We start from the raw sequence: 18901 nt of genomic DNA on the forward strand, positions 1-18901 counted from the left end.
ATGCAGAGAAAGGAGAACCCTCTTACACTGTTAGTAGGAATGCAAGCTGGTATAGCCAGTCTGGAAAACAGTATGGAGGTTCCTCAAGAAGTTAAAATACAGCTACCCTACAAGCCAATAATTGCACTACTGGGTGTTTATCCCAAAGATACAGATGTAGTGAAAAGAAGGAGCACCTGCACCCCGATGTTCATAGCAGCAGTGTCCACAATAGCCAAATTGTGGAAGGAGCTGAGATGCTCTTCAGTAGACGAATGGATAAAGAAGATGTGGTTCATATATACAATGGAATATTACTCAGCCATCAGAAAGGATGAATACCTACCATTTATATCGACATGGATGGAACTGGAGGGAATTATGCTAAGTGAAACAAGTCAATCAGAGGAAGACAATTACTCTCATACATGTTTTTTATGGTTTTACTCATGTGTGGAATATAAGGAATAGTGCAGAGGATCATAGGGGAAGTGAGGGAAGACTGGATAGGAGGAAATCAGAAAGGGAGACAAACCATGGGAGACTCTTGACTCCAGGAAACAGAGTTGTGGAAAGGGAGATGGGTGGAGGGATGGAGTAGCTGGGTGATAGGCATTAGGGAGGGCATGCGCTGTGATGAGCACTGGGTGTTATACTCAACTGGTGAATCTTTGAACACTACATCAAAAACTAATGATGTACTATATGTTGGCTAATGGAATTTAAATTTTAAAAAGGGTATTTAAAATTATTAAGAAAATACATTCAAAGACATAAAGAATAGTACAGCTAAGGCTTTGTAGTCTTTTATCTTTATGTGAGTTTCTCTACCATGTTTTTCAGAATTTTTAAACAATGATCCAAAGAACTAACATTTTATAGCACGCCATAGTTTATCTATAACTTTTCTTAATTCAGGGTTATAGCTGGGATTTATTCATGTTGTTATAAGGCTTCTTGAGGCAGACTTTATTTCTCAGTCTTTCTAACATTTAGTTGATTAAAAAATTTCTTTTCCAATGTGTTGAATCTAAAATGGAGATTATTGTAGTTTTAACGGGCTTTTCCCCTATTAGTGAGCTTGTATATGTTTTTTATGTTTATTGGTTATACATTTCTTGTGTGAATTACCCATTCATATCTTTTTGCACATTTTTCTTTTAGGTTGGTTGTGTGTTTCTTACTAATGTCATTTCATTAAAAACTCTATGATTTATATTTGTTGGTAATCTTTTAAGGAACACTTTACACATTTAATGAAGAACTTTTTACTGTGGGATATTACTGTTCCTGGTTCAAATATGCTAAGTGAAAACACTGTTCACATAAATCAGTTTTAAATTCTTAGATAGTTTTGGGAAAGTTTCTAGAAAAGGAAAATTAGTAAATTCATTTAAGTTTTTGAAGGTTGATTTATAAGCTTGCTGTTGGTGCCATTTGAAATTCTGTAAGGCTCCATTATAATTGTGTAAAAAATCAGAATGCTGCTTAAAAGCTGCCATAATATTTACTTTAGTTTTTAATATTTATCTTTGTTTTTTTCTCCTTGATTAGGTCCTCGATGGGCTTCCTGGAATATTGGTGTATTTATTTGCATCAGATGTGCTGGAATCCATAGGAATCTTGGGGTTCATATATCCAGGGTCAAGTCAGTCAACCTAGACCAATGGACACCAGAACAGATACAGGTAAACATTTTCTTGTTGAGAGATTATTTACAATATTTAAAATGAATTTAAAAGTCTTTAACCCTTCTTGCATCTAACATTGAAATGGAGTATTTTGAAATGGCAGGTGCCGCATATGAAATTTGGGTATTACCCAAAGAACACAGAAATTGGCATGGATAGGGTGAAGTAAGGGTGAAAGAATAGAATATAATGTTGGGGGGAGTGGGTCATAAATAAATAAAGATTTGGATAAAGAAAGTAAAACTTCTGTGTTAAAGATATATTTATGCCAAAGTAAATTCTAGATAGAGTCAAGATTTAAATTAAAAAAAAAAAAACCCTTAGAAATACTTGAAAAAAATAGCTAAGAGATCTTCAGACTATAAAGTCAAGCATAGCTGTTTTAGTTCACTCTTAAATAAGTTTTTGAGGATTTTGCTGGCTAGGACATAAAAGGAAATATGGCACTTTATGTATTTTCCTAATCCTTGAGGAGAAAATTTACTTGTTTTATCAAGAGCTTTTTGAACATTGCATATAAGGCTCTGTTCTTGATAATATCTCTATAGTAACTGTGGTAACAGATTTCATAATGTTGTTTAAGTTGTCTTCAAGAAAATGTGATACAGTGTAGCTTGAAAATGTAACTTGGTGTTTGTAATGTGTTATGGAGGTACAACACATTGAAGACCCAAGGTGTATTGCCTTTTTAATGGTTCATTTCCCCAAAGGACAAAACACGAAATCCTTGGACAATTCAGTTTTCCAGATATAATATTTTTCTCAGCTAGCCTGTTAAAAGGAATTGAATAAAGGTTTATTTGAGGTGGGCAGCTGTTTTTTTCTTATACCTGAGAGCAGAGTTTCCTAGTCAGAGGGCTGCAGCTGGAATTCACTGGTTTTCTGCAGAATAGGTAATAGTTACACAGCAAGATACTGAATTATTAAAAATGGCAGGCTTTTGAAAACAACTATTAAGTAATATACAGTCTTCGAAATTGTATTCGAACATCATTTATATGGTTCCAACCGTCATCTTTTTGAAATAAGAATTACTGTTTTGGAATGCAAGACTTTTGATGAGTAATTATCACCAGAGGGTGCTCTGTATGACTATATACCACAGAGCTCCTCTTTCAGTGTTCTGTGATGAGAAATAAGGTTAGGATGCGCTCACTTAAAAATTAAATGAATAGACAATGATAGACAATGAAGTTTTATTTAAAAAAAAAAAAGTATAGAAAAAAAGTATGAAGAAACTTAGTCACACAGACAGATGAGTGGGCCTTGTAAGTACTTGCAAGCAAAGCCAAAGTTGTTCTTTAAAAAATCACACTGGGACTGATATGCAATATAAATGAGTAAGTAATTGGTGAAGGCCCCAAGGTTTCATTCTATAAAGTACAATCTTTATTTTAACCTAGAAAATTTCAAGGCAACTGATTCTAAAAACGCAGTAGAACAAAGTGATTTACAGAGTTGTCTTTAGATGGTCAGACAGCCAGAGTTAGACAGGATACTTAATCTCAGCGTACCTCAGTTTCTTAATTTATGAAATGGGAATAGTAAGAATGTCTTCTTCTGTGCTTTGCTGTGAAGACAGAATAAGTTAATATGGGGAAAGCATTTAGAACAGTACATGGCACATTTAAATTCCCGATGTTAGCTTACCAGTTATTAGTAATATTAGTCCATTTATTCATTGTTTAAAACCTTCAGTATTGCTGCCTTGAGTATCTTTCTAATCTTAAGCAGTGTGGCTTCCTAGTAAATCTGTGATGAATTGGTAACTAAGTGTACTACTGATTCATTGTGTGGTATTGAGTATTAATTACTTTTTGAGAATGTTTGTGAAATAGAATTAATTCATTTTTAGTAATATTGGATGTTAAGGCATTTTGAGATGATTTGGGAAACATATCAGTTGTCTATTTATTGAGTTGCTTGTTACTCAGATTTAAACATATCCTTTCCCTATCATGGTAGGTATGTTTGATATAGTCCAACTCTATTTATACCTGCACATTTTATTTTATTTTTTACTTAAAAAAATTGAAGTGTAATTACAGAGACCAAAATTTACAGATGTGAGTTTTATGTGTCTTGGCAAATGTCTGTACTGTGTCACCAACACTCCCAATGAAGATACACAGAGCATTTTCATCATCCTACAAAATTTTGTTGTGCCAATTTATAGTCAGGTTCTCTAGGGGCAACCACTACACTGATGTCTGTACCCGTAGGTTGCTATACATTGAGATTTTTATTTCTTGGAGCTTGTTCTTATTAACGCTTACTCTTCATTCAGATTAGGAAAAGTGACGATCACAGTGTAATTTAGTGTCCTTATTCATATGACATTTTGTAAGAATTTCTTGGATATTAAAAAAAAAAAAGCTCAGGAGGCATTTATTTGCAGAAGGAAAGTATTTTACTGCATATACTTCTACCCTATGTCTTCCCTTACCACCAACCCCAACAGTTCATGAAAATCATATTTCTAATTTGCAAAGATGATACTTAGTTTTGAGTAGTTTTATATATTTTTAGATCTTTAATAACTAATGTGGAAACATGATTTAATCTCTGAACCCAGCTGTTAAATAAAAATATTCTTCTTTTGTGTGTCTCCATAAAATGTAACTACTTAAGTTTTGCCACAGAGCTTCTTATCAACTGACATATATGCACCATATTTATATCAATTATTTGTATACCTGTTTTGAGTGTGTGAATCAAGTTTTAGGGCATCTGCCATATCACAGTTGGGTTAGAATTGCTTTATGCTTATTTTTCAAAGAAAATTTATCAGAACTTACTTTGATTTTTATTAGCATGGAAACAGAGTTACTCACCTTACATTTTAACCAAAATTCTTTTTTAAAATATGGTTCATGGTTAGATTAAATGTCTTTTGGCCTGGTGGTGGGTATTAAGGAGGGCACGTATGGTGTGGTGCATAATCAGTGTATCTGGGAACATGGAAAAAAAAATCTTTTGTCTTAGGTTTATTCTCAGGCACTTTTCAAATTTTTAGGAGGGATCACTTTGTACTTATATAAATACTAAAATCTTTGTTTTTTTAAATTTTGTACTGGTTTATTAACCCCAAGTATTGAGTACCATTTTTCTCCATTATTTAAAAATTTTTAATAATTCAGTTTTCGTTGTCTGTACTGAAGGAGTTAAAATGAAAAATACCTTATTTTTACTGCAGAGGAATATTACTTGTGTCTTCAAGTTTCTTAGCTTACTTTGTGCAGAGTCTTGTAAATTTTTTGTGCTGTCTAATAAAACATCTTAGTGAGATTTTGTCCCTATTGCAAAGTATACGCCATGTTTTTGGTATTTATCTTGATAACTTTTGGACCACTTTTAATACTTTACTAACTATAAATCTTTTAGTAATCTTCTTTCACAGGTTCTTTGTTTACTACTGACTAGTGTCATTTATTGGATATAGTAGTTAGTATTTTCTTAGGAACACCAAGGCCACACAACTGAGATTTATTCATTGTAAAATATATTGTGGGGAATTTTACATTTGAAACTGCCCAATTTCCACAGGCCTATGATTTATCCTTAGTGAACGTGCCTGCAACATTTTGTAGACATTTTTACCCCCTCAGTTAATATCTTTACCATTTTTACTTTAGCTTTGACTATATTGTGGCTAGAAGGAAAGGTCTTTAAACCCAACTCTTCTCACATTCTTGCTTTCTGTTAAAACAAAAGAATAGAAGCTTGCTTTCTTCCCATTCTCCCCAAACCCTGCTTTGACTTCAGCTTTTTGTTCTCTTGTTTAGGGGCAGAATGGAAGGGGGTGGCTGCTAATTTCTCTGCCTTTATTTTCATTTGCAGCTTTCCTTCCTGCTTTTCCACCTAATTAAAAAAATTATATTCATTTGGAGGCACATTTAAATTCTTTCTTCTTCTTTGAAATGCATTACTTACATGCTTCTGCCTTTAAAAAAAAGTCTTCCTAATACCATCTTTCCCTCAACAAATAGCTCTTGACTCTGCTGTATTTATTCATTTGTTTGCTTATTTAGCCACTGAACACTTACTAAGTACTCACAGTGTGCCAGTCTCTGTAGTCTTGTCTCCCTTTAGCGGTTGAATTTCTTGAACAAGATCTTTACCCACAATTTCATTTCTTTACCTTACTTCTGCTAAGTTAACTCTTTTTTGTTCTCATCATTCTGTTGAGTTTGCACTCATAAAGAATACTAGTTACCCCTAATGGCCAAATCCAACTCTTCTCCTCCTCCTCCTTGGTCTTCCTGCGCTTCACTTGACACTATCCCTGCCTTCTTGAAGGTTTTTATTTGTGAAAGAAGCTAAAGTCACTCACCATGTCTTCTATTTGGTTTATTTAGTCTCTGTTTTATTTTGTTTTGTTTTTACTATTTCTTTTTTTGCTTTTTCCCTGTAGTGGAGATTTTCTAGTTTTGTCTTTACCCCTGTTGTTCTTTAGTCTCTCTTCGTAGGAGAACTCACTTACCCTCATGGATTCAGTTATTTTTTTGTGCAGATGGTTTCCCCTGTCTGTCCAATAGTGGCTTCTACAGTGAATTTCAGTTCTTTTTTAGATTGCCTATTAGAGACCTTTGCTGTTTGTGGACTTACCGATCTTAAGAAACCTTGGATATCCTTGGCATGAAGTAATTGATAGTTTGCCCTAGCACCCATTTTAATTGTATATTCTTTGAGGCTGGAGTTAGTCAATCTGGTCGGTTCCTTAGCACTGGAATTTCAACATGGCTTTACATATCTGTTCACCTTTGTATATTCAGTAATTCATGTGAAGTAATTAAAACGCATTGCTTTATGAAGAATACTTCAGTACGAAACAGAGAAAAGCTGGCTATTAATGTAATGTAGAAGTTAAGAGAAAGGAATAGATATGATGGGGCATAGATTTTTTTTTTCTTTTTGCCAGATAACATTACGCATTTGAGTAAAATTAAGAATACAATATCAGGGGTGCCTGGGTGGCTCAGTCAGTTGGGTGTCTGCCTTGGCTCAGATTGTGATCCTAGGGTCCTGGGATTGGGCCCCACATCGGGTTTCCTGCTCAGTGGGAAGCCTGCTTCTCCCTCTCCTGCTTCCCCTGCTTGTGTTCCGTCTCTCTCTGTCTCTCTTTTTCTGTCAAATGAGTAAATAAAATCTTTAAAAAAAGAAAAGAAAGAATAAAATATCAAAATTAACTGTTGCTCTTTAGCAGTATCAATAAAACCTCTTAATGTTTCATATGGAAACAGGAAAAAAGGATTTAAGTTATTAATATGTAGCCTTTGTAAATGCTAAGATTAATAGATGCCACTAATCTGCAACTTGGCACACTTAAAATAATTATCTGGTGGTCCATACTGGCTTCTTAGTTATGCCATTTTTCAATTTAATCTTAAAAGCTTGTGGTGTCCTGTGGTTCTTACCTCTTTCTTTTGTGTGCCTCATTATGCCATCAGTTCTTAATTCTTTTGTTGCTTCTGTTGCTTTACATTCTCATTTCTACTACCAGGTCCATGGCTTTAGCTTATTCCTGATCTTCCTGTCACTATCCCTTCTCCATCACTTTTACATACCACATTCAGAATAATCTTTCTGGAACACTGTTTTGGTCATTTGACTTCTCTTTTAAGAAATTTGTATTGGTTCTCCTCTGAGAATCATAAAAGTTTTATTTTCCTTAAATTGGTAATCACACACCTCTGCCGTCTTGCTTCATTCATCCTGTGTCTTTGACCCTCCTCCAGATGCTTGACAATAGATCTCTTTGCTGTAGAGAGACAGCTGTTCCTGTTGAATTATTCTGACAGTGAGTTCTTACTGTTTGTTTTGGTTGTGCGGTTGTGCAGTTGTCAGTTGTTGGAAGTATCTTCTGAATATTCCTTTTTTCAAACCAAACCCTTCCCATTCTTTAAAACCCAGTTAAATCCATACTTTAATAAACCTTCAAAATATAGGTTGTGCCTAATTATTTACTACCACATATTGTTATTTACCGTTGTGCATGTCTGTTAATTGTAACCTTCCAGTAATTAGTAACTTTACCTGATGTGCATTTGTAGCCCTTGTGTTGGTTACCACAGTGGTGGGAACACAGTATGTCCTTAATTTATCAATGGCACACCAAGAACAGTCTTTGGTTTGTTATAATTCTATGAGATAATGTTTCCTATATTTAGCAATGAACGGGGAGAATGAAGAAAATGAAAAAAAAAAATCAAGCATATGCCCCCAATTTGTCCTATATTATTCATACAGTATCTTTTTTCATTTCTTTACCTCTCTCCTTTTCTTCCCATGTTCCTATATATGTTTAAATTCGCCAAATACAGGAGCCTTAGGAGTATAAGTTAAGCTAGTGTGTGGAGGTTCCAAGGAAATATAGGCAGGTACTAGATAGGTAGTACTTTCTAGCATTTCAAACCATCCAGAACTGAAATTGATTGCCTTGGAAAGTAATGAGTTTGCCATTACTTGAGTGGTTTGTGCAAAGGCTGGACAACCACTTGGAAATCTGTAGCTGGGATTCAAGCATTGAATGGGCAGATGAGGAATAATTTAAATGACTCTGAAGTCTCTTCCGTTTTTGAGATTCTTTGATTTCATGTTCAGTCCTCTTTGGTTACCACAGCAATTCAAAAACCATTTCATCTTATTATATGCATTTGAATAAGAATGGTATGTTACAGTTAGAGATGTTAGTCAATTTTTTCCTAAAAGTCAGATTCCACCTTATGGTGGAATTCCTGCACTCTGGATAAATCATAAGAATGTGACCATATTCTCAGATTATGAGAAACTATCTGAAAGATAAGTTCTAAAAATGTTTTGAACATTTTTACTCTTTGTGTTCTTTTATAAGGAAAAAAATCACTGACTAGATGGATATAGATTTCTATTTAAATCTTGTTATTCTTAGAAATACCTGTGTAAGTAACTTGGTAGTTTTAGTTTAATTAGCAATAGTTGTATCATACTATTGACCTATTTGTCTTAATATAAACTTCTGATCTTTCTTAGAGAAAAAAATTGTCCTTAGGAAGCTAAAATTACAGGTTTTCACTAATACTCATCAGTAAGCTTTACTGTGTTCTAGGACCTCCGTTTGAATTCCTGATCAGCCCAGATACAGGGAAAATAGGCAAAAGAGAATTGGTAGATACTTTAAATATTTCTCTGTTGCTAAACAAGTAATTAAATTATAGGTACTTATATTGGTGGTCATGTTGTGCCCATTTTCACTATTAAATTTGGGATGCAAAGGATTATAAAAGATATAGGGGATGAAAGTGACTAGATATATGGAGGAAGTTTTCTCCCCCTTGATCTTGACATAGTATATTTCAGATAAAATTATGATACATATTATTCTTTAAAAACATACTAAGTTTGTGAAATAAAATTTCAGTGGTAGAACTACAGCATTCCTGCGAGGAATCTCTGCCATCCCTAGAAAATAGAAAACTGGAACTAGAATATTGATAGGCAGTTGAAACTTATATTTAACTCGAATTATCCAGATGTACAGGTTTGTTTTAATTTATCACACCATTTTGAAATTGTTAAGGGAAGGTGAGATAAGTTACTACGATTTCCATGGAGTTCTGAAGAGGAGAAAGATGCATTCATTATTAAGATAAATTTTACCTGTTTTTATTTTTGTTAATGAGACTACTTAATGAAAATTTAAAAGGATACAGTTGGCTCAGATTATCATTTCGTCACACAGCAGTGATGTACCTGTAAGATAGTTAACACCTTGCTTTGTAGCCACTGCAGCCTTATTTTGCTTAATGTTTCCAGGTATTTCTTCTTTCACGCTTTTGTGTTTTGATTTATGTCATTAAATATAAATAGGTTTCTTTGAGACGAGAAATGCCTTTGGTATGCTCTTTCAGTATGTAGTTTCAATTTTTTTTTTTAAATTTCAGTGACTTTTTTTTTTTTAAGATTTTATTTATTTATTTGACAGAGAGAAAGATCACAAGTAGGCAGAGAGGCAGGCAGAGAGAGAGTGAGGGGGATAGCAGGCTCCCCGCTGAGCAGAGAGCCCGATGCAGGGCTCGATCCCAGGACCCTGGGATGATGACCTGAGCCGAAGGCAGAGGCTTAACCCACTGAGCCACTCAGGCACCCCTCAGTGACTTTTTGAAATCAGTTTTTCAGTATTCTGTCTCCTTGTTTGAGCTTTCTTCTTCAGTGTCACTCTTACATGTAAGTTGGATTTTCGTTGTCTAACTCCAATATTTGTCACTTTCTCTTGGATCCTTTTTATTACTTTTTTAAAATTAAAAACTGTAAGGTTTTTTGTCTCTCCAGTTTTTATAGGCCATTATTTGTTCTGTTTATTTTTCTCATGTTCCATTTTATTTCATATTCATTTCTGAAGTATTTTTCCTTTTATTTCTAATTCTTTCCTGAGTTTTCATTTTAATTCTGAATACTTCTAATTTCTTTCTTAAATTATGTTTTATTTTTAAGTAATCTCTATACCCAACATACGGCTTGAACTTAAAACCCTGAAATCAAGAGACACAGTCTCCACTGACTGAGCCAACAGGTGGCCCCAAATATTTCTAATTTCTTTTTTTTTTTTTATCTCCAAAGATTTTATTTATTTATTTGGCAGACAGAGATCACAAGTAGGCAGAGAGACAAGCAGAGAGAGAGGAAGGGAAGCAGGCTCCTGGCCAAGCAGAGAGCCTGATGCGGGGCTCCATCCCAGGACCCTGGGATTATGACCTGAGCTGAAGGCAGAGGCTTTAACCCAGCCAGGTGCCCCAATATTTCTAATTTCTGATTTAGTTGTTCTTCCATAACTTCACGAGGCTTTTAACTCATTTAACACGTTCTTTCATATCATGCATATATTTTTTGGCTTGTTCTAAATTAGTAGGTGTGCAGTTCTGATCTGTTTTCTGAGCATATTTGTTGTAGAGTGGTTTCATTGTAGAAATGTTATTCTGCTTCTTATTCTCTTCTTCTAAAACTTTGTATGAGATTGGACCTTGATTCTTTTCTGTTGATCATTTTTATGTGATACTAGTTTTCTTTATTATTAAAAGGCATTGATATTTAAGATAGCTTTTCTACTGACACAGACCTCTCCCGTCAGTGGTTTTTGTGTTAGTGTTTAAAAATAAGGCCTCTTGTTTTCTGAGATTATTTTTGCTCTGTTCCTTTTCCCACTTTGTACCTTCTCTTTCTTTATTTTCTTTCTTTTTTTGAGAGGGGTGGCTACTGCTGGAGTTTTGAATCCTTTCCCAGGACTTCCTCCTCAGGGTGGGGCCTGGTCCTAGAAAGGAAGTTTGGTGGTTATGTTATGAGAATTCATAGATAGGGACTAGATTATTTTCCCCTGTTTCAAGCTTATTGTAGACTGTATGTATTTGCTGTTGGACTGGGTAAAAATGCTTTTTTTTTTTTTTTTTTTAGTTTCATGTGCTTTCTTTAGATTGGTTCACTGTAATTTCCAGTTTTTATCTCTTTACTATTTTAGTGTTTTGTTTTCAGATCTGCCTGGTCCCCCATTAGTTGCAGATGTCATGCAGGTCAGTGGTTGTTAGTGCCTCATCTCTACCTCATAGCATTTTGGGGTTTGTGGGGATACTTGATCACCAATTTTTGTTGTAAATATTGTCCATGGGGTTTTGGTTTTTCTATTTAGTGATTCTTTTTTTTTTTTTGTGAGAAGCTTCTGGGAGCTTTGAAAACTATCACCACTATTAAAGAATTCCTGACAAACAGTATTTTATAGAATAAAATTTCATTTAAGAAAGGTTAATTTGAAGAGCTCCATGATTTAACCACATCTGACCTGTATATGTTAGAACATTATTTACTCTCTCAAGGTTTTGACCCTTAGGTAAATTTTCATAGTGCTTAATAGAACCAGGGACATAGCTTTCAGCACACAATTCTTGGTACACATTTATTTAAGAAAACCCCCAGTCATAACTAACTTTTTTCTTATTTTGTGGTAAGAGTACTCATTATGAATTCTATTAGGCAGGCAAAATTTCTCAAATCATGGCCAAATGTACAAACTTTTAAAGGTGATTGAGACTCAACTTCTGCCAACTCCTTGCCAGGATCATTGACTTGTCCTCAAAGAAGATCATAGCAAGGAGCTGCTTATAATGTTGGGTTTATGTATTACCTATATGTGCAGAGTGAGGTGAGGAAAGACATGTGATACTGTCTAACGAAATTTAATCTGTGAAGTTCAGTAAGACATTTGCATTTTTAAGCAATCTATCTGAGAAAAACTTGCATGTATTCTGAATGTGAATGCGTAAGGTTATGCCCTGTATTTTCCTCTTGATTTTTAAATTGTTTTTAAGGTTGAAAAGTCAGTGATAGTTTTTAGAATTCTCTTTTACTAGTAACTTGACTATAGCTCTTGAGTTAAAGCGGTGAACAAAATGGTAAGATATTACTTAGTGGTAGTTTTTGTTAATTTAACTGTCTTCATTCTGTACTGCCTAATCTAGATGGAACTGAGAGAGTTCAACTAAAGGAATACTAAACTATTGAAGAAGAAAACTTATATCTCCATATAGAGTGCTATATTTGGTAGGAAGTTGTTATGTGGCAATGAATGAATACCTGTATGAATAGATCATCTGGAAACATGATTATTAATTTCACTGTATGTAATGTTTTCGAGGTGAGGTTACTGCTCTTCCCTGCTTTGCATGAATGTAAGAATGGTAGAGGATAGCAGGCCTAGTGGAAGGTTTTCCAGTTTTGGCTTTGTTAACTAAATGTTTGGGTAATCTTCAGGAAGTTACTTCGGAGTAGCTCCTTTATCTTTAAAAAAAAAAAAAAGGAAAGAAAGAAAGAAAAGAAAGAAAGAAAACACCAGTATCTAGTGCTATGGTAAGTTCTCAGCATATTTTAAGGATGTCTCATTACTATTTTTATAGTGACCTTTATTTGCTTATGAATTTCTAGAAGCATAATACAGTGTACACAGGGCCTTCCAGGCAGAAAGATGGAGAAAGCATGTCGCATTTGAGAAAGAGGTAGTTTTCTGTGACCAGAGTATTGGGTGCAGTTATGTGTCACAGGAGATGAAGGTGAAAGTTGCAATGGGGGATTGGTTTGGTCTTGATCCTAACAGTGATGGGGATGGTGGGGATAGGGACAGAACAGGGAATGTTGTCTTAAATGTTGTAAGTTGAAGAGTGGTATTTAGTGTTAGGTTTTTTTTAAGAACCTAAATCTGACAGTCTTGTTCTTGCAATGGCCTAAGCAGTGGGTGACCCCATCTGGAACTAAAGTGGCGGCAGTAGGGGTTGATTACCAGGGGGAGGTTATAACAAATATTAAAGAGTTACAATCACTAAGCTTTCTGACAGAAGAGGGGAGAGTCCAGGATGACTCCTGAGATGAGCCTTAAGCACCTCGGATGAAAGTAGTGGTTTATTCCTAGACTTCAAATGGCATGGATATCATATTAAATACAGATTACAAAAGAGTGTGAAGTAAAGCTTTTCCAACTTTGTTGTAACAGTGCTTAATTTTACTGCTTTAAAAGATACATTCTCTGAATTTGTAACAACTAGCAAATGCTGCAACAGATAAACCAGTTTCTGAGAATATCTAAAAATTGTGAAAAATAGGAGAACTGGTACCTCTAATTCCAGATCATCATTTAGGATTTTTGATTTTTAAATATGTGTGGTTTACTCATTTTGTTTTTTAAAATAACAATTAAAACAGAAAGAGAATAATTCCCCAAGAACACAATTTTATGAAAACTGAAGGAATGGACTCTGTATTAAATATTTACAAAGAGTTCCTGAGACCAAAAACGGTGGCCCTTCTTTTCCAGCAGCTGGAATCCAAAAGATCTTGAAACCAGTCCTGAAAAGCTTGCTCCTATGCAAGAAATCCTGGTGGCTTTTGAGAGGAAGATAGAGAACTATTCTGGAAAATTTCAAGTGGTAGTAGAGGTGAGTCACTGACATGAAGAATTTGTCCAGGGACTACAAATACTCATTTTCTCTTTTTCATTAACATTTAAAAAATATATACCCTCAGATAAGGCAGTTTGACAATCTTATCTTTGTGTTCTAAAAATTTTAATGAATAGAAAATAGTAGAATAAGTAGTATTCCCTCACCCACATAAAAATAAATTTGTTGAAATTTTAAGAAGGAAAAACAGATACATTCAGTGATGAACTTCTGCAACAGTTGTTTTTTTTTAAGAAGATGACCATGCTGGGAAAAGATATGATAAATGCTGTATTTGTACTTTGTATTTTGAGTGTAAGATATACTTGGATGGAATTTTTTAAAATGTATTAATTTGATTTGATTCATTACCTCTTTGATCACTAGAACACTGAGTTCTCCTAGTAGGAGTGGAGGTTACCAGTGAGGAGGAAGTCTCCTTGTTCTGATTCACATGCTGCTTGAATATGGTAGCTAAGCTTCCTCTGGAGAGTATTTTGTTCAGAAACAATGCAGGATTAATAAGCCTATCTTAATTATCTTACTGTTTTGGGGAAATGTGAAATACATGGACATGGCACAAACTTCAAAGGGTACAAAAGGTGCAAAGTGAATAGTCTTCCTCCCATTTTTATCCCTCAGACATCCAGTTTTCCTCCACAGAAATGGCCATATTTATTAGTTTCTTGTATACTTTTCCTGAAGTATTTTGTGCATATATACAAACATATATGTAGTATATATTTTTAGCTGTTTTCATATCCTTACACAATAGTCTTTGACCTTGTAGGTGAGATTCCTTCCCACATCTATTCCTCAGAAAATTGGGTAGTAGAGTTTTAATTTATATACTTTTATCTTTCTTCCTCCAGATTTAGTGTAGACATGTAGTACCTTTCTATTACGTACTAACATGTAAGATTCTATTGATTATTTTAATATTTTACATTTTTGCCGTTGGGAATTTAGAAGGTCTAATAGCCACATTATAACTTAAATCATTTACAGCAGCAATTAGTGATCTCAGTCCTTTATTTTGTGGCTGCTATTCTTTTTCTCACCTACTTCATTTTTTAAAATAGCCAGTAAACTCCAAAGGGCAAATCAGTACACACAAAAATTTTCGAAAACTATACAGGTAGCTTCCTGAAATAATACATTAATGTGAATTCTAGCTTAACTATAAATGGCTGTTGACCGGGCACTACTTAGTGTCTGAGAGAGAAGATGCAGGAAACATTAGGGACAGATAGGAGGTAGATACTGAGAAAAGAGAGAGTGTACAAGATGAAAGAGAGGGGAGGTCCAAGGAGCCATAGTTCTTAAACATAGCCACTGAACCTAGACTAGACTGTAGTTTTAGTTGAGCTAACACAGGTAGAAGTCATACCCTTAAGTAATTGTATCATTTATTTGGAGTCCACAAAGAGCTCTGCTTTCCAAGATTTTGGAAGACTAAAGAAAGGTGGGGCGAGGGGGGAGGTTTGACAAGTTTTATTCTTATTAACTTGGAACTTTAGGTGGTCTGTCATTTATCTTGACATTTAAAGTTATTTCCTAATATTGAGAGAGACTTAAACTTAGGTACATTTTGTTTCTATCTGTTCCTGTTACCTCTTATCTTTACTTCTATTTCAAGGCTCTTTTCTCACTAAAGCTGATTTTGTGTGCTGCTTAATTATTAGTTTCTTCATTGGAGATGCCCCCATTGACATGAAACAGTGATTCCTATTACATTTGTTTGCCTACTTACTGATCCTGTCTATTTTCTTTTTATCTATTCCCACTTTTTGTGACTTTTTTACCTTTTTTTCGGTTATTTTTATTATTTTTTTAAATTGAAATACAGTTGACATATAATGTTACATTAATTTCAGGTGTACAGCATAGTGATTTGAGAACTCTGTGTAGTAGCAAGTGTAGCTATTACCATCTGTCACCAGTTTTTGTATGTTTTAGTTTATTAAATTATACAAATTCCATAAGTAAATGTAAACTTTAATTTTTAAAGTTTAAGGTTTAAATTTAAAGTTAAACTTTAAATTGACAACCCCAGTTCACTCGAGTCTCTTTAAAATATTAAAAACTTAGAACTCATTTAGCATATAGGTTTTACTGTTTTTAGTGCCAAAACTAGGATTGGGTGAAATGTTTTCATAGAAAGTTTTGGAAATAGAAATGTTTTATCTGCGTTAGATTGTGAAGGAACTATGTTAGCCTATAGGTGTTTCTCGGCACTGTAGTTCAAATAGTTAACTTTTGAAATTGAATCTCAGGTGATATGTGAGTCTTTGGGCATGGGTTGTTTTATATATTGGATTATATGGAGAAACTAAAAACACACAGATTATGTGATCGACAAGGACAGAATACTTTTAATAGTAGGTTTTGAGATTCTTAAATGTGATTTATTATACCATTTTCAGGTGAAGCCTCCCTTTGCAATTACAATGGTGCTGATTTTGGATGAAGGTGGTTCAAGCAAAAAGTACAATATAAAATTGATCTTTCTAGGAACATACAGTGTTTAAAATGAGGACAGATTGAATTTGAAAATGAACAGTAACACTAATTTTAAAGTATGTACTACCTAATTGGCATTTATCATAACAGTGAAGTACAATTTCACTTACTCTTCAATATAAGTATATATTTTTCTTAAAGTAAAAATGCATATTGACTTTTTATTATCATTTCCTTGTCAAGAATTTCAGTATATATTCCGCTCACATAATGTTTGACTGTTTTTTTTAAATCTAATTTTGAGATGAACTATAGTTTATTAAGTAAATACCTATTTAAAAATATTTTAAAATAAACAGTAGAAATTTTGACTTAAGTAATTAAGAGTCCTCTTCCTCCCTTTTTCATGTTTGAAGTGTGAGAGAAAGAGAAAAAAAATTTACTGATAGCATTACATGCTTCTTTAAAGCCAAAGAATTTTGAAAATTGGTAAATTTAAACATTTTTGATAGTATATTTGATATCCTTACAAGTATTCCCCCCTTTTGGAGAAGTGAAAATAGGTTTGGAAATTAGAAGTTTTTCAGAATTGTGCATAGTATTAGGGTCTGACTTGATTTCCAGGAAGCTAGATGGTAGTTGAAGTAGCTAGCTCATTACCGAAACTTAAGTCTCATTATAGTTAAAAATAATAAAAAATATAAAACTTAACTTTTTCTTTAAAAAGTAGGATATTCCCTTTATCATCTCCCTCCCCCACTTATTTGCAACCAGTCCACTCACCCAGCTCTGGAAAACTGAATCATAAATTGCCCAAAAAAAGCAACTAAAATTCTCCTTTCCAGCAGTGCATTTTGGCAAAGCATTTTGGTTGAGAGAATCTAAAAGAAAAGCAATAATATTTTAATAACAGGAATGATGTTTTAATAAAGGAGGCAAAACCTACAGTGTTATTCTGTTTTGTGGTGAAATTTCCTGGACACTTCTGTCGATTAGCGAGTGCCTGGTGGGAAGGATTGCGACTAGGGAGCTTGGTCCTAGTCTAAACTCTGTAACTGATTCATTATCTTACTCTAGAGAAATCATATAACCTCTTTGTGCTTTCATTTCTGTATCTATAAAATGAAAACTGAGCCTCTAAAGCCAAGAGCCTGGTGTTTCTAAGTCCTGAAGGAGATAGTCCTCAGTTCTATTGGATGCAGCCTGAAATCTCTAACTCCTGAGGGCTGATTCTGGTTCTATCAAGAGTCACATACTCATGGAGATTAATAATCTTGGACCTGTTACTTAACATCTTGGTGCTTCAGTTTCCTTTCCTGCCAAAATAGGAAAATAATGCCTAAAGCAGGGCTTTTTGAAATTTCAAATGGCATATATGTGTGTGCACACACACACACGATTTCTCTAATATATGTGCAGTTTACAATTATATATGTATAATTTATGTATGAAAGTAAAGTATTGAGGCTAATGCTTATCATTGTAGTTGTTAGGATGTTTTAATTATTTTTTTTCCGAATGCTAGACAGAGTTTGCTCCTCAGGGCCAATAGGATAAATTTTCGTAAGTCTTGTATATGGCCTTTAAATGTAGTGTTTTGAAACTTTGACACTGACCTTCCTCCCACACTACTATCCTCTACTTTTTAGAAACCTAGAAACCATCTGAGCATTCTTACAAAACAATCTTTATACGTCTGTGATATCACTGAATCCTTGTTTCCTCTAATCCCAACTAACACACACAGGTGCACCTGTACCCAGTCACTTTTTGGTAGTGGTCTCCTGTAAAAATGGCTCATTCTTTCACATTATTTCTCCCTTTCAGATTTTTATACCTCTTTTTTTCTCTCTTGTCTGATTGTGAATGGGTAACATCCCTGGAACAACAGTAAATAAGTTGGTGTAATACATGTGTGCCTTGCTCCTAGTAATTTTTATTTTGTCAAAATATTAAAGACCTCCATTAAGTATTTTATATAAAATGTGTATAATCGTATTCATTGAACATAAGATATCTCTGTAAAGAGCACCACTATTTTATGGACTCAAAAGAAAAAATTATCAATTGCAAGACTATCAAATATGAAGAAAACTGTAACAGGATCAATGAGATATGGCATACATAGTAGATACTGTTTTTAGTCTTAACTAAATTTTTTGTTAGAATTTCTCTGTATTCTTGTTTGCTTGATGGAAACTCCTCAAGTTTTTTACTTTCATAATTTCTATGAGTTCCTTTTTGCTTTATTGCTGATATTGTGCAAACTAAGAGGCATTTTTCTTGTAGCTCTTCCTAAATGTTAAATACCTTTAGGGTTACATAACTTGAATCATCTTTACTTCTAAATTCCCACCACTTTTACAAAAGTAAAGCATCATTTGAATACTAGAGGTGGAAAACATTTTTTCTTTTATAAAGACGGGTGGGCTGTACTGAAAGTTTCTGAGCTCTTCTCCCCACACACAGAATTACATATTAGCTCTGCTCATATACATGCTAGCATGTGTCCTGACATAGTAGAGCCCTCTGACTTTATATTGTCAGTTTGCCTTACACAGGTTTTCCCCCCTCACTTTATATACCCTTGGGTTTATCTTGCTTTAGCTTCTGTTTTCTCTCCAAAGCTAACTAACAAAAGCTGTTCCATTCTTTTTCAGTTTACCATTCCTTATATTTCCCAGCCCCTTATTAATTCCTTTTCTTATCATCTTGTTTACTCGGAAAGAGTACTTATGTTGTGTATTTATGTGAGGTGGGGTAGAATAGACACCAAGAAATGAGAGTATATTAGTATTTTGCACATCTTAAAAC

The 18901-nt window shown here is 34.1% G+C and overlaps 1 protein-coding gene across 5 annotated transcripts in view; it reads left to right on the plus strand.

The window, feature by feature from the left end:
* Positions 1-18901, plus strand: part of SMAP1 (small ArfGAP 1) — a 173465-nt gene that overhangs the window by 41625 nt on the left and 112939 nt on the right. For 4 of the 5 annotated variants that reach the window (XM_032340400.1, XM_032340401.1, XM_032340402.1 and 1 more), the window contains exon 2: positions 1534-1667. In XM_032340400.1, the coding sequence (XP_032196291.1) occupies positions 1534-1667 (134 nt within the window). Of the gene's footprint in view, positions 1-1533; positions 1668-13500; positions 13622-18901 lie in introns of those variants that run through there. The other variant, XM_032340404.1, reaches the window with a different exon arrangement.

Source organism: Mustela erminea, chromosome 4, assembly GCF_009829155.1.
Source record: "Mustela erminea isolate mMusErm1 chromosome 4, mMusErm1.Pri, whole genome shotgun sequence".
NCBI lineage: Eukaryota > Metazoa > Chordata > Mammalia > Carnivora > Mustelidae > Mustela > Mustela erminea.